Source organism: Charadrius vociferus, unplaced genomic scaffold (genome assembly GCF_000708025.1).
Source record: "Charadrius vociferus isolate BGI_N301 unplaced genomic scaffold, ASM70802v2 scaffold319, whole genome shotgun sequence".
Taxonomy (NCBI): domain Eukaryota; kingdom Metazoa; phylum Chordata; class Aves; order Charadriiformes; family Charadriidae; genus Charadrius; species Charadrius vociferus.
Window position 1 is genome coordinate 70,381 of NW_009649930.1, and position 16,569 is coordinate 86,949.

A 16,569-nucleotide genomic window follows, 5' to 3' on the forward strand; every position below is an offset into this window, starting at 1 on the left:
ATCCTGTGTGAAACCATATTGCTGTGGTTTCACAATAGCTTACTTGATTTTAATAGCTTATTTAAGATTCAAAATGCTAATGAGTACAAAGTAGACCTTCACCTTATGCTTTAAGCCTGTTTTGCAAACATATAGGCGTTGCCAAACGCTGTTTATTGGAGTTTGAGTAGTAAACTGCTCTCTGTCTCACCATGTGTAGTATGTGGAGAAAACTTTTAAGTTGCAAAACAGTGACTTAAGAAGTATTTTGATCTGTAGTTCACCATCGATCAAGGGGGTCTGCGTTGTGTATTCATTACTGCAGTGTGCATACAGTTTTGCCTTTTTAGTATGAAAGAACAACCTAGCAATATTGAACACTTACAGAATTCCTCCTCCCCCTCTTTGCCTCTTCCCCACCCCAAAACAAATACCAAGACTAATCCACTACAGTGCACCCAAAAGCCTGTACCCTTACTGAAATGTAAAATCAGTGACCTTTGTTTCCTGCCCCAACTTCCTGTTTCCTATCTCTTCAGGAAGTTGCCTGGAGTGTAAAACCAAGCAAAGCTGAAGTTTTTTCATAAACATTTAATGCGGCTACGTTATGAACAAGCTGAAAATTCAGATCTGGACTCTATCGGAAAATGAGATGACCGCCTCAAAACTCAAATATGTGCAATGTACAAATTGTATCTATGTGTCTTAAACAGGATGTTGCTTGTGTTTTCTTTAAATGCACCCAAGAATTGAAATGGCACCCAAAAAATTGCAATGAATTTGATCTCATCTGTTTAATTTGTGCCACGTTTGTTGCCACCTAGGGACAGAGCATCTTTAAAGAGCAATTTAAGGTGCTAGCAGTTGGTGTTGCTTTCTTAACTTATGTATGCTTTTTTGACTCCATCTGAGGGCTTTTGATAGCATTTGCAAACAACTTACTGGGAAGCCATCATTAGAAAATCTAGTGCTATGGAAACAAGCTAAAGCGATTAGAGTTATTTGCGGGAAATCTGTTGAAGGTGATTGTGGGTATTCACCTGATACTCAAATGTTTATACAGCTAACCACACCTTGCCTCCTTCTCTTTGTCACTGACACCCTCCTGTTGTGTTCGTATCATGGCTTCTTAATTTACTCGACCTTATTCTTGAATACTTAGCTAGGTTCTGTGAAGTCTTGTGTGTCTTGAACCTGCTTCAGAGAACCGTGTGCTTTAGCGGTAGGCCAGACTAACAACTGTGGTAGTTTTGCACTGCAATGCTGTCTTGGTATTTGGTCTACGGAGAGGTTGGTTTCACCCACAGCTGGGAAGATGGCGATCACGAAGGTACAGGATGGCCTTTGGGGCTGTATGTTCCCTTTCAGGTTATGGATGCACTGAGCTGCGTTGTCCAAACTTCTGGCAATGTTCAAGCTCTGCTAAGAATGTTTAATGCGGCATTTGAGCGTTTATTACTAGCTGTGGTGGCGTTCAACCTCTGACCCTAAATCGGTATTAACAATGGAGGAAATCTTCTCTCTTCAGACAGAGACTAGATGTGGAAAATAATCTGTGCCAAAGAGCCTAGATTAGCAACTTGAAACAGGAGGTGTGGGTTGGATTGGAAATGGTTATTGACCTTTTACCATGGCTGTGGGCTTAGCGACAACAAATGATTTGGAGCTGGTTGGAGTCCACTTTATCACAATGAATTGTACAAAAATGTTCAAAACAAGTATGATTTTTGTCATTGTACTTGTTGCTAGTAAAGACTTCCCTTAACTTCCCATGCCAGTTTTACAGAATGAACCAAAGATATAATAATTCTTTTGGTTCATTTTTATTTAATCAACTGACTTACTCTAGTTTTCTCTTGCTGGCTTCTTTCTGATCTTGCTATATTGCTGTAAATCTCAGACATGATATCAGATATAATTTGATTTTAATTTTTAAGCAAAAGGCTTTATCTTTAAATTTCTGCTGTTTGTTAATAATGTAATTAAGCGTTTAATCTCTCAGATGTCTCAGGGACAATTCTAAGGCAATTGTAGAGATAGTTAGCTTCAAACACTTTCACTAAAGAAATCCAGGTTTTGCCTTTAATATATAGGAAAAGACACTTGCCCAGTTCAAAGAAAATTATTTCCTGAAAGGCAGTTGGTTAACTCATTATCTGGATTACAAAGTACACTTTGAATGGAGAAAAGGAACAACCACACTCTCTTGGGTTTTGAAGACATTTCCGTGGAATTAGACACAGTTTCTAGTATCAGAATGCTTCAGACTTGTTACTGAGTTTACTTTGGTCTATGAAACTCCATCTTTAAAGAAAGCTAATTAAAAGAATAGATGATCATTTTAATAGAGCTTGGAAGTAATAGTGATAATAGAGCTCATAACTAGTTAGATAACAGAGTTATTAATGAGTGGAAATCAACTGTTGGGTATTGGATTTGGGGACTGAACTGAAAAATAACCTTTAAATCTAGCAGCTTCTGTAAGGCGTGGGAGGGTATCTGATCTGATGGTTATACTACATAAAGACAGCTCACTTTTCTTATTTGAAGTCACCAGATGTTTTTTTTATTTGTAATTCTACTAAATGTGAAAGCTGTTGATCACAATTGCAAAATTGTTACTCATTGTAGTGAACGTATCTCGTGTGAAATGGAACAAACAAGGATTATCTGTTAATTATATAACACGTTTGAGCAATCAACTGGTATACAAGAGGTGATACGTTTTGCGTAGACAGTAAGGCAGGTTACGTGTTTGAAGTCCTACTGGAAGGAAAACGGGACAGCAAAACGAAATTCTAATTCAGTATTCAGGTATCATATGGAGCTCATGAAGACTTGAGGACAAAACCCCCAAATGCTAAATCTTACAAATTTCCCCAGTCATTGAACCAATAAGTGGATTTTATTTTATTTTACTTTTTGACAGAAACACCACCTCCAGGATATATTAGTGAAGATGGAGAAACGAGCGACCAGCAGTTGAACCAAAGCATGGATACAGGTAACATGCTTTTTTTCACTACTTTCAAGACTTGGGATGACTAATAGTGATCCTTCTGCATAGTGGTGTGAGTTCACCCTAAATGATGATGGCAGTAGACCTCTGTACAACCCTGTGTTTTCTGTTTAAAGTATCACTTGCAGTCTTTTGTGAATAAAATAATTTTTTTTGCTAGGAGAATGCTTTTAAAACATTATTGCCTTATTAATTACATTTTATTTGTTTCATAACAGAAAGATAAAGGTCTAATTGAAGTCTTCATCAGATTTTAGAAGTTGACTGGTTTCAACTTACCCCTAACTTAACCTTCTGGAAACAGGTTCATTGATGCAAAATGTCTGTTGGCCTAAAGTTACAGAAATGTTGCATTTTGAGAACCTGTCTCTTAACTCTGACAACATTATAGCTTCTGCCATGTTTCAAATGAATTCTTGTACGGAAGGCTCTATTGAAAGAGTAGTAGAAACATTAAGCGCTTGTGCCTTTGTATGAAAGGGTTTCTAGATAATCTGGTTGGCCTTAGACTTGGACAAAGCACAATTAATGTGCTGGATAAGAACCTCCTGCTATGTGCTGGCAGACTTGAGTGTGTTTGGTTAGCTAATGTTAGCAACCTTTTTCAGTTAATTGGAATCAACTGCACTAGTTTCTCTAAGAACTGCAGTATTTGCCCACTGTGTGACAATCAGTACCTTCATTAAAAAAGCCTGACATCGGCAGTCATTGTAGGAGTGTTTCTGTGCGAAGCTTCTCTGTATTTCGCCCTGCTAGTGCACAAATTGTGTTGGAGAGTTCATGTTTTTCTGAAATTTTTCCTTCCTCCTTCCAGGAAAGCATAATTTCCTCAAATGAGGAAATCCAGCTTGTTCTTTTCTAGATATAAACCTTCTCCTTTGAGAACAGAGAGGTAATATCTTGATTGTGTTGTCTACTTTTTCTTAGCTTTTTTCCCCACTGAATTTGGGAAGAAGTCACCACCTTCTTACTGAAGAAGTGCATAAATAAAGTTACGTTCACAGAGTGTACATGAAGTGAGAGCTCTGCCAAATATAAGACTAAGATGTTAATTGAGTCTTTATGAGGAGGGGTAGGCTCCCAGGAGTCTGGAAAATTAAATGTAATCTTAATTCAGAATAAGCATGTGACACGCTGGAAAACTGGTTGTAGGATTTCTGAGGTTTCTTATTCCAAAGGATTTTAATATAAAACTATATCTAGGTAATGGTTATACTTACCCATCTGAAATAACGAGAATAATTTGCTATGAAACAATCTGTATTGCTTCAACAGGATCTCCAGCAGAGCTGTCTCCTAGTACTCTCTCCCCAGTTAATCATAGCCTGGGTAAGCTGGAAATTTTAATTGTTTAATTGTTTCTGTGTGTGTGATGACTCTCCTTTATATATATAATTACATTAAAAATGAAAACATACTTAAAAAAAGTAAGAGTTGCATTAGGAGGAGACTATTGTGGTGGCTTCCTGATGATAAATGTAATAGGGCTGGGTTAATGACTTGTTAACAACTACTCTATTTCTGTAACTATTGAGTTTCTAGTAAAGAGAAAGAATGATATGGTTGTGTGTGCAGGAATAGCACTTATAAAATAAATAGTTTAAAGGATGTTAGCCTATCCATAGTGCTGCCCAGACTTGCTGTCTCCCTTGTATGTGTGTTCTGCTGCTCTTCTCATGTACTCTGTCACCTGTGACCATAACACAATTGTTGCTCCCACGCAAGTTGCCCACCTGCTTTGATCAGGTGGCATTGCTGTGTCTGTATAAATGCCTCAGGAAGATCAGATTCCCTTGGGTTTAAAGAATGATGACAGGAAAATGCTGTTCAGAACACTGAGTAAGTAATTAGAGTAGGTAAAAAGGGGAAGCAGTGCAGGAAAAGCTGGAGATGCATAGGGAAGATCCTGAGCTCTAGTAGGGGAGAGTAAAAGCAGCTTAGAACTGACTTTAGATAAAGAGACAGTAAAAGATATAGTGTAATAGAAGGGAACATGATTTTCATATTAATATTTTTCCTTTGTGTGGTTCAGTGTTTGATAGTTTAATCTTTTCTTTAACGTTGCCAAGATGTTGCAAGTTATAGAAAGGCAACAGAAATGTCTCAGTGTCTGGCACTCACAGCAACATTAGCTTAATCGGTTTACCGAGCAGAATGCAAGTAGTGATCTACATGAGCTGTCGTCAGATTAGATCACCCCTTCTTCCACTCTGTGTGGAATATTGAATTTCTTTCTGTTTCCTGGGGTAGGTAAAAATGGCAGTAAGCAAAGCAAAATTAGAATAGTTTGAGGAGACTACCATTGTCATTTCTGGAAGAGATGAATAGCAGGGCAGATAGATTTCTTTTCAACCTCAAATTCTGTGTTAAGCTTATTTTTTGAAATTTCTTTTAGACTTGCAACCAGTTACTTACTCGGAGCCTGCGTTTTGGTGTTCAATAGCATATTATGAATTGAATCAAAGAGTGGGAGAAACCTTCCATGCATCACAGCCTTCCCTGACCGTAGATGGCTTTACAGATCCATCAAATTCAGAACGATTTTGTCTAGGTCTGCTTTCCAATGTAAACAGAAATGCTACAGTGGAAATGACAAGGCGACACATAGGTAAAAATCTCTGATCTTTTAACTATTCAATTTCATTTTAGCCTTTAAATTATCTGGAATGATCCAGGTAGGCTGGGCAGATCTTTGTGTTGGGATCCTTTCAACCTTGTGCAGCCAACCATTGAACTTCTCTCTCTCGGCTTGCCAAGGAGAGCTTGGCCTCTTTTGCTGAGGATAGAAATGAAAAGACGCAGTGGTCACCGCTTCTGAAATCAGGGAGAAATCACAGAATCCCAGACGGGTGAGGGTTGGAAGGGACCTCTGGAGCTCACCCAGTCCAACCCCCTGCCAGAGCAGGGTCACCTACAGCAATTGCACGGGATGGTGTCCAGGCAGGTTTGGAATAGCTTCAGGGTCGGAGACCCCACCGCCTCTCTGGGCAGCCTCTGCCAGTGCTCTGCCACCCTCGCAGTAAAAAAGTTTCTCCCCATATTTAGATGGAACTTCCTATGTTCAAGTTTGTGCCTGTTACCTCTTGTCCTCTCACTGGGCACCACTGAAAAAAGACTGTTCCCATCCCCCTGGCACCCTCCCTTTAAGGATTTGTAAGTATTGATGAGATCCTCCCTCAGTCATCTTTTCTCCAGATTAAGAAGCCCCAAGTCCCTCAGCCTTTCCTCCTAAGAAAGATGTTCCAGTCTCCTCCTCATCTCTGTAGCCCTTTGCTGGACCCTCTCCAGCAGTTCCCTGACCTTCTTGAACTGGGGAGCCCAGAACTGGACACAGTACTCCAGATGCGGCCTCAGTGTAGCAGCTTCTGCTACCAGAGCCAGGTGCGATTGGGAAGAGATGTAGCGATGGTTGGAGCTGAACGGAGCTGCCTTTCCTCAGTCAGTAGTCACTAAGTCGGTGGCAGCAGCAGTCACACAGCTGTCAGGCTGAGCGCGGCACAGGAGGAAGCCACTCAGCTGTATGGGGTTTCTGTTGCTCACGTTGCTGTTCTCTGCCTTCTGGAAAAAAACAATGCACCAAAGCATCCCGAGGGGCAGGTTTTTGGCTTTCAGGGTCCTTGTTGGACCACTCTGCCCTGGGTAGCATTTATATTCAGAGTTGCTTATGATTTGACATTTAAGCTTTAATGACAAAACACTAACATGTTGCTTAGTTTATTCTAATTTATAAAATGCAGAATGGGCATTAGTAGTACTTCTTGAATTCTTTTCTGAAACGGGAAAAGCTGCCGTTGAGATAACACACTGTTTTCACGTGATCAAGATTTTTTTGTACTGGTTAGCAAAGAATAACGTTTTCCACAATGCAGCATCTTGTCTTTGAATTCTTCATTAAACTATTTTTTTCTTTTTTTTTTTCTGGATTCTTTTATTAAGCATCATTCACAAGATATTTTTTTTTTGTTTTACTTTTAGTAATCAAAGTTCAGTCTTTAGTAGAACGTTCTGACTCCCTCTATCCCAAATCCAAATGCTTGTCTAATAAAATTTTAGATGTGCTGAAAGCTAGGCTATGCCTGTGCTGACTGATCAAAATGGTCAATGATGAGGAAAAGCAAAAACGTAAGGCACACTCACGTTTTTGTGGAGCAGCTCGCATTTTGTTTGAAAAATAGTTTTAAAGAAGAAGGGGAAGAGAAACTATGTCCTTTAAAGAACCTGTTAATTATAAATAGTTTTCGCTGGAAGATCAATTGTACGTTACTTCCCCTGTGCTAGGAATAACTGAAACATTATTTTTTTTCCCCACTCGGAGAGAGAGAACAAGATCACAATTTAAAAGTGAACAATAGGATTTCTTATGGGTATTTTTTTTTGTAATAGGGCTAAATGCAGTCCTGTTGTTTTTGTCCAAGTAGTACAGAGAAAGGAGTATGCAGTGGGTTGTGAAATAGTGTGGGTGCATGTAAGCCGAGAGCGTTGAAGTAGTATACTCGTGTTTTCCTTTTTTACCATAGTGGCCTGTACCACTTTAGCACAAGTTTTAATCCTGTTCAGTCTAATCTTTTTATTTCAATTTTGGTATGTCTTTTAAGTGAAAACGTTATTTGGTAATGAACACTGCTTCCTTATTGGAGTTTGATTACAAGCCATCACATGGCTAGATAATTCTATCTCGCTCTTGAACAAAAGTTATTCTGCTTCTCCATCAAATATTGTGTGTTCGTGGGAGAAAAATGCAAATTAATTGTGTTCTGCTCCTGCTACAGCTGTCAGCCCAGCAGTGTGGTCATGTAGATAATTGATTTCTGTTTCTGGTGTAAAGAAAAAAACTTGGCCTTCTCTGAAACAAAATACTCTTGTTTGTTAATCTGCTTGGGTTATAGCATAACCAGAGTTCCTTTTGCATTTTGCTTCAGGAAGGGGAGTACGTCTCTATTACATTGGTGGAGAAGTTTTTGCTGAGTGCCTAAGCGATAGTGCCATTTTTGTTCAGAGCCCCAACTGTAATCAAAGATATGGCTGGCATCCTGCAACCGTGTGCAAAATTCCACCAGGTTAGTGGCTGACCAAAGGTCTCGTGCAAAAAATATCCAGTGGATGTATTCACTGGATGACATTTGCTTTCCTTTTGGTAGTTTCTTCATAGTTCCGGGCTTCTGTGTAGGAAACACAACTATTCATTAATTGTACCCTTTTGACTTTTTTTTTTATAGGATGCAACCTAAAAATCTTTAATAACCAAGAATTTGCTGCTCTTCTGGCTCAATCTGTGAATCAGGGTTTTGAAGCAGTTTATCAGCTTACCAGAATGTGTACCATAAGAATGAGTTTTGTTAAAGGATGGGGAGCTGAATACAGGTAAGAGGGAAAAAAAAAAAAAAAAACCTTTGCTTTTAAATTTAGAGGTAATAATTTCTCTTCTTTCACTAATACACTATTTCTGTCTGGCTTGAAAGCCATATGTACAGCCTTCTTACCACTATTGTAGATATGCTCTCTACAAGTTAAACCTGTATTTTCCTTTTTCTCCCCCCTCAGCTATGGAAATCCTGTCGTAAAGACCAGTAAACTGATTTTAGTATTGCATTGAAGTCAGCTGTAGAGCAAGGAATGTCGTCAAAGTTCCATTTCCTCGCTCGATCCTGCTTGCTTGCTTATTGTGGTGAAATCACTGACAACATTTAGAAGTTTCAGTTTGTTCTGAGGGATTATTTGCTGTTTGTTAGACATACAGTCATTTTGGTCCCTGCTCTGTTCTCTATGGAGTATAAGTAGTCTGTTAGGTTGTGGTGCGGGATGCAGTTGATAGTACCCGATGGAAAGAATTGGAGTCACTTGGAGTGCGTTTCACAGAATAAAACAGCTGGAGAACACACATTTAAGGGATGGCAAATATTTTGGAACTTGTAGTGGAAAAAACTTTGCAGGAATAAGATGGCTGTGTTTATGTAGTAAAACTGCTAAAACCAGTTTTTTGAGTGGAAAAAGTAGTCTTTTATCTGCTTTTGAATAGATTCCAATTGTGTTCCCTGTTAGCACAAGCTAAGAGCTATGGTTGAGGGAGGACAGTGCCTGTTTTTAATGTAGTATGGGAATTTGGGAAGAAGAGGAATTGACTTCTACCTGAGCAGTATTAAAGATCTCATTATTTTGGAGAGCTGGAGATGTAGTTTTAAACAAATCCCTTAAATCTCTCTAGAAATAAACTGAAAGAACGAAGTCTGACATATCAATACCCTATTGCAATACATAATGATTTTTTAAAATCTGTATCATTTCTGAAGTTGAGTAATGGCATGTAGGTTCCACTCAGAATCCTGGGGTTTTGATTCTTTTATCTGCTCTTGAAATATATACATGTAAATAGCAGCATCAGTACGTGGGGGAGGCTTCTCGGCTAAATGAAGCCAATTTTGTAAAAGCCCAATTAGATGAAATGAGAAATTTGAGTAATGGAATAAATTGGTACCTCTCTGTTAGCAAGAGGTACACAAGAAGGAATCTGGCTCAAGTTTAAAGAACTGTTGGATTTGGCTCAAAAGGAGCATGTATACACTTACGCAAAATTAAATACAGCATTCAAATCCGAACAGAAGAAAGGCTTAATCAGTCAGATTATATGGAGACAGCTTGAAGTGAATGGAGCGTAAGCTCTGGGTTAAAACAGCGGGGAGGCTTTTGGTAAAGTTATTTTTAAGGAGGGAGAATGTTGGTTGTTAGTAGTCTATAAACCCCTCAGAGATCATAGGGTTGAAAAAGCTCCAGTGGAAACGCTGCCAGAACAGCACAGAAACTGATTACTGACATAATGCTGAACTAGTTTCTTTGTGTCTCTGTTTAAGATGGCGCTAATAAATTATTGATGCACAAAACTTCTAAGTTATGCTGCAGTTGTGATTAGATCAAGAAGAGGCTGTTCCTGCAAACGCAACCTTGAATTTAAATGAATGTAGTCTGAATTGTCAAAATAGACCAGGAAGCACTGTAAAATCCATCATTCTTGTTAAAACCTCCATGCTTCATTGTTATGTTGAAAAAGTTTCTCATAGAACAGGCTTTGGCAAAGCCAAAGCATTACTTAATTTTAGGCACATGTGCATAAATGTGCAGCTATGGCAAGGTGGTAGATTTCATAAGTTTGGTAGCCAAAATAGCTTACAGCTTTTTGCTCGATACGCGTTGGCTTGAATTGAGGATGGTGGTAGAAGTTTAGATCAGCAGTCAAATGTTCATGGTAGCGCAGGAACTATCCAGGTCTAGGATCATCTTCTGCAGAAAGTTAAGTAGAGGTAATTACAGTAAAGAGACTTAGCGGTACCTGAACTGGAAATCTATGCTTAGAAGAGGCTGAGTTTTTGCTTTGAGACGACTGCTAAGTGATTGTCACTGTTTCCCCGACTTTTGTCAGTGTAGTGCAAAGGCAGCAGGGCTGTTGAACAGAACCAGTTATAAAAAATTTTGAGGAAGTGTGTTGTGGAACACATTGTAGGGGAGTTGACAGCGGTGGAATAATGAACTTCCTTCTTTGGGAGAGGATTTGAGACTAAATGGAATTATGTTTCCTGTGGTTTAGATTGTTCTTTTATTGGATCACTTTGTTTTGGCATAGGTATTCGGGGCTAAGATAACAATGTTTTTTACAGTGCTGAGAGAGCGCAGACCCTGCTGCTTTCTTCTCCTAGAAAATGTGAAACCACAGACAACTTTTGAAATCCATCCTCTCGCTGCCTTAAGCTTTCTGCCTTTTGAGTTCCTCTGTTTATATAAACAGATTTCCTTAAAGCAAAAGGTTGCAGGGCCGACAGTAAAAACGAAGGGGCTGGGTTTGTGTCTGACTAATCTGCTGCCTTTGAATCTTAATGCCTCCTTGCTTTGACTTTGGGATGTTACTAGAATTACTAGGAAAAACTGGCTTAGCAACAGTAGTCTTCCCAGTCTAGTTTGGGAAAACTCCCATGCCTGGAGTGGGTACAGTGAAATAACAGGAATTCTCAGGCAGACTATGTCCATTGCTGATTTCTTTACTTTGGAGATGAGAAGGAAGATTTTTGAATAGCAGGTCTCTGAAACAAGGATTTATGGGAGAGTGAATGAAGCTTTTATGGTTGCCAACCCTTCAGCTTTATTGAGGCTTTCTGTATGGTGTTTAATTAAGGGCTTCTGTTGTGGAAAACTATAGGCAAATTTATATAGAAGACAAGGGAAACACAATATTTACTTAAATTGTTTGTGTGAGGACGTTACAGTACAAAACACACGTAGAAGTGTTAGATTACAGGAAATTGGAGGTAAAGTTTGGTGTTGCTTGGAGATAGCATCAGCTAGCACAGCATAACCACACACTGTATTTTGACATAGTGTTTCTGACAACATCTAGCAGTTTCCTTCTACATTTATCTTGTCTGTTGCTCCAAAAAGCCAGACTTTTTGATCACCGTAACATTGCACTGTTTGGCCATGCTGATAGTGCGGAGCCGAGTGTTTCTATTCCGTTATTCTCAGTAGCTGTGTACAAATTTCAGACCCAGTTATGCAGGCAGACCCTTTGAAGGTTGAAATCCGGCTGCACGCAGCTATCTGTGATGTGAACACCACATTGGTTGGACAAACTTCAGTTTGAATTTCTCTTTAGAAGTAAGGCTCTTGGTGTGGCACTTGAAGCAAATGCTACAGTTCTTAGCTTATTCTCCAGAGCAGAAAATTCTCAATGTATTATGGACAAGCGTGTAATTATTGATGTGTCTTATGGATGTGGGGTGTTCGGGGTTTTTTTAGTTTGGGTTTTTTTCCTTTAAAGAGTGTATGAAAAAAGCATAGTAACAGTTGCAGTAATGGTTGCAGTTTTTTATCTTGCTGTGTAGTAGATACGGATGGAAACATATTTGATCGTATGATGGAGAATTTTATGGCAGCCAAAGCTGCTTTTTCTGACTTTCTTATTGTTCTTTACTTTCTAGGCGGCAAACAGTAACAAGCACTCCTTGCTGGATTGAACTTCATCTGAACGGACCTCTACAATGGTTGGACAAAGTATTGACTCAGATGGGCTCCCCTTCAGTACGCTGCTCCAGCATGTCGTAAAACTCCTTCCTCCGTTACCAGTGGGCTAAATATCGAGTCCAATCAACAGACTTAATATAACAGCTCGTCTGTTGTAGTATTTGTGTGTGGTCCCCATGAACTGTTTACTATCCAAAAAGATTTTCAAAAAAAAAAAAAGAAAAACAGCACTTGAGGTCTCATCAATTAAAGCACCTTGTGGATTCTGTTTCCTATACTCTGATACTAGATGAAAATTTAGTGTATAGAAATACCTTCTTCAGAAAGAAGAAGGGACCGTTCTAAAGACTCTTAATGGTGTTTTTATTGGGTATATAATTGAGTGTCCTAATGGTTTATCAATAACATGAATAGCTAAGTATATGTACAGGTAATGTATCATGATCTCAAATATCACAGTATTGTGCTGTTCTACACTTTAGTTCCCATAAATAGTTGTTTGTTTTTTTGATTGGGGCAAATATCTCATAAAATTCCAAGACTCTACTCCTTTATTCTTTTATATTTTTTTATATAAGCAGGTTTTCGAGTTGTCCTAAACATAAAAAGCAGACTTTCCTTGTAGAAAAGCTTAACTTTTTGCTGCCTTCTTAAAGAAAAAGAAAATCCCTCCATTGGAAGGGAAAGAAATGTCTTGAGATTCATCTGTGAAATCTTAAGACACTTTATATGCTTAATGGGGCCTAAAATGAGTTCACATTATAAATTCCAAGTATCTATCACACTAGGAGTCTACTTTTCCCTACCCATCTGAGCTGATGCATCTTTTGCCAGCAGTATTGCTGACACTGATGTAATTTGGGACTTTTTTTGTACCTTGAATCATTGAAATCAGTGTTGTTTCTCATGGAATGAGAATTTACCGTAGCATTGGATACTGGATTAAGTACGCAAGGTTATTGGCTTACCCCTTACATCTGTATTTTTTCATTAAGCAGATGTCAGTAAAAATCATGGGGTTTAGTTTCTGGAGCCGAATACCTTGAAAAATCCTTTCCCAGGGTAAACTAGACTCTTTCGTATAGGTTTTAAATAGATGCAGCTTCTTAACATATTTCAGTAACAGAATTTGAATTTCTGATCTGAGTGGCTTTGTATAGCTTGCTTACATACCAGATCATACGCATTCATTATGTCATAATGGGCCTTGTTATTAAAAGTAGTTGCTTCTGCAAAACCTCTAGGATAGTGGTTGCTGAGGTATGACCAGCGAAGGAGGACTTGTAGGTTCTTCGTGACAGTGCATGTTATTGTGAACCCTTGGACACTACAGCTGCACCATATGAAAAATATTCTGAAATATATTCTACAAATAAGTCTGGGTTGGGGAAGGGTTGGGAAACTGTATAGAAGGGTTATTCTGACTTGAAAAATATACATCTTACTAACAATCTTGTGATCTAGCTGTCTGTCATTCTTTTGTTATTGTGGCAGTAGCAGGATTGCCTTTGTCTGTTTTTTCCCATTGTTTCATCCATTACACTAGTACTGTACTTTGTAAGTACAGCTAGTGATAACTTAGCTTTGAGAACAAAAATGTGGCCAGTGTTACAGCTTTTAAATCAGTTGACTGAATTGATGATAGTGATGAGATATTTTTATGCCATAATGACTAGGGCATAGAAGCAATACCAAAAATCAAGCCTCGAAAAAGCGGGCCAGACACCTTTTAAAAAAAATAAAAATAAAAAAAATGGCAAAGCAGTTACAAGTTTGTGCTAGTTTTACCAGTAGACTAATGTATTGGTAGAACTTGTGAACCTAAGAAATAAGCTTCATGCGTGTTGCATTTGCCTAATATGTGAATACACTAATAAAAGTTTTAATTCTCATGATGGTTGGGCTTTTTTTTTTTAATTAATTGCTGCATATATTTTCTGTTCAAGGTTAGGAGTCATTCTAACCCACCCAAATAAATGGCACAAGTGTCCTGCGTGTTGTGGCTGGAAAGGTATAGTGTAGATGTTAAAATCACCTCTTATGCAGCGCTCGTAGAGATTCTGGATCTGTGTGTGTAATGATACGGACTTCTACTTCAGATCAAGTTTATTAAAGCAGTCGCTTTTTTTCTGTCACAATCAAATTACATCCTACTAGCTCAAATGTTTACTTTCACCTGTGAAACAGTTAGATAAGAGCGACTTGTCTGGGTGAAAGAACTCCATTGCATTTGTGAGCAGGTTGCAACTTGAATCAGCTGGGTGACCTAATTCTGTAGTCTCCTTATTGTGGATTTCTGTTCTTTCAGTTGTGGCGATATTACTTGCTTTGCCTTGAACATTGTAATAATCTTGACTGTACCCTTTTTTGGTGCGCACTTCCCAATAGCATCCAAGGACGCTGCAGGCATTATCTGTAGACCTGTGGTGCTGCCTGTGCGCAAGGCCATCTCAGTCTGTGTAGAAGTCACTTTTTTTGGCTTCTGTTAGCACCACTTAAAATATCCTCTCCTGTTTCAGCCACAGCTTAGTGGAACAAGGGAACTTATCTTTATGCGAAATGTTTGCTTGCCTGTATTTCATTTAAATCCCTTTGGCAGTTCTTGAGTAACTTTAACCTACTCCTGTTTCTTAATCCGGTGCCTTTCTGACTTATTCCACTGCTGTTCTGCTCTTCCTCAAAGCCTGACCACTGCCTGCTCAAGCATCTTAATGCGGAATGCCTGTGGTACGTAAGGAATGTGACTTCATCCCTCTTCTGCCAGTCAGAGTACCGATGTCCAAAGTACAAATGAAAAATGAATTATTTTTTTCCGATGAGGCTGTTTTGTTAAATAAAATACTTGCCAAGCAGGGAGTACTCGACTGGAGATACTTGAAGTGTGGATAACCAGCTGCTTATCTGTGTCGTGAAGCTGGAAGAACTCTGTGTGTAACAACGCTTTAAGTTCGGACTGGGATTCCAGGTGCCTGGGTTCTGATCTCTCTCTGTTGTCACTAGCCCTGTCTAAGCTTGATTTTCATAGTACTGCCAAAGCCAAGTAATCAAAAATCAGGTAGTTGATGTAAACAGCTGAGCCTAAAAATTATTTTGGAGCTGCCTTTTAGCAGCTTGGATGCACTGAGCTGATGCTTCGGAGCACTTCCCCCCTCCTAAGAAAAACCCTGTTTCATTTAGAAGTTCTTCCAGTGCCAGGGCTGGGGCTTCGAGAACAATGCCAAATGCTTGGAGTCTTGTACCTCTAAACTGGGAGAATTAATAGTAGAGCATCACCTCTGTGTATTTCCCCGTTCCTTTTCTGCATCTTTCCGTTCTAGGTGGGTAAGCTCTCTGCAACAGGAGTTCTGTGCTGTTATTTGAGAATCTTACACAGTCCTTTGTCTTCTCGGTGCTGTTATATATAAATCTAGGATGTGGTGAGAGCTTTTGTTTTTGTTTTTTTTTTTCTTGGTCTTATTCAGGATGTTGTGCTTAATCAGAACCTAACCTCCTTGAGACTGATTGCAGGCAAACAGCGGACATAGTTCAGCTTCAGACAGGTAAAGTCTGAATCTCGGGCTCTGAATTGCTCTCTGGTAGAGATCCTAAGCTGTTGGCTGAGGTGCTTGATATAAATGCATAAAGTATGAATATATACCTTAAAATTCTTAGGTGCTGTCTAAGTAGTCAGATGTTTAGGAGTAATAGCTTTAATTTACACAGCAAAAACTAGAAATCACAACTACTGTACTTCACTGAGCTTTTTATTTTCATGTGGCCAACTTGACGTTTCACGTTGAAGTGGGAGGGTGTGACGTTCGGGGGTTTGATAATCATCTGCAGCTCTAAATTGTTGGCGCAGCAAAGTGTAAGTGTTTTGTTTTAACCTTCAAACTTGTCATACTTCGTTGTGGTTACAGCTTTTTTTAGCATTGCAAACTGAAATTTTACTGCAGCTGGGTTTTGAGTTAAAATATTGTGAAATACAGGATTTCACTATACTCCACCCACACAGTGTTTTACTTGAGTGTGAAGCAGTGTTCCTTTTTACCAAAACAAGTTTGACTATAACCTAATTTTGGGGACACTGAAGCTTCAGTAGTAGATCTGAACAGTCAGTGAGGTACTGTCTTCGTTAGAAGAATTGGACATATCGCAAGTAACACGCCAGCTGTGTTAGAAAGTGCTGCTGGGAGGACCTGCTCGGGGAATTAAATTGCAGCTGGTCTGAAAGTTTATTACTATTAAGAAAATATTCATGAAATGTGTATTTTCCTGACTGCTTAAGCTTGGCTAGTAAATAACCATTATAAACTGTCTTAAAGGAGACCATTTAAAAATAACCTTCAGTCTTGTTGGTCCTCTTTTCCATCTGTCTCTTTTGTAAAAATTCTCTAAGTAAGGTCGCTGTTTCTTCTTTGGGAAAGCATGGTTTGTGGAGTAAGTTTCTAGTCCTAGATTGTCACAGCTATGAAAACTAGAAGCAAGGCTTCAAAGCTGAGAACAGCCTTTGATGTTACGTTAGCTGGTGTTTCATTAACTGTAATCAGGCTTAAATCTAGTTAACTTGGCAGGAGAAAAATGGATGA

The 16,569-nt window shown here is 39.0% G+C and overlaps 1 protein-coding gene across 2 annotated transcripts in view; it reads left to right on the plus strand.

Annotated features, from left to right (window-relative positions):
- SMAD2 (SMAD family member 2) overlaps window positions 1–13,893 on the plus strand; it is a 41,299-nt gene extending 27,406 nt beyond the window's left edge. For both annotated transcript variants that reach the window (XM_009891226.1, XM_009891227.1), the window contains 6 exons: window positions 2,909–2,983; window positions 4,274–4,327; window positions 5,394–5,606; window positions 7,918–8,055; window positions 8,215–8,359; window positions 11,959–13,893. In XM_009891226.1, the coding sequence (XP_009889528.1) occupies window positions 2,909–2,983; window positions 4,274–4,327; window positions 5,394–5,606; window positions 7,918–8,055; window positions 8,215–8,359; window positions 11,959–12,082 (749 nt within the window). In that variant the 3' untranslated portion in view covers window positions 12,083–13,893. The remainder of the gene's footprint in view (window positions 1–2,908; window positions 2,984–4,273; window positions 4,328–5,393; window positions 5,607–7,917; window positions 8,056–8,214; window positions 8,360–11,958) is intronic.
- The last annotated feature ends 2,676 nt before the right edge of the window (window positions 13,894–16,569 follow it).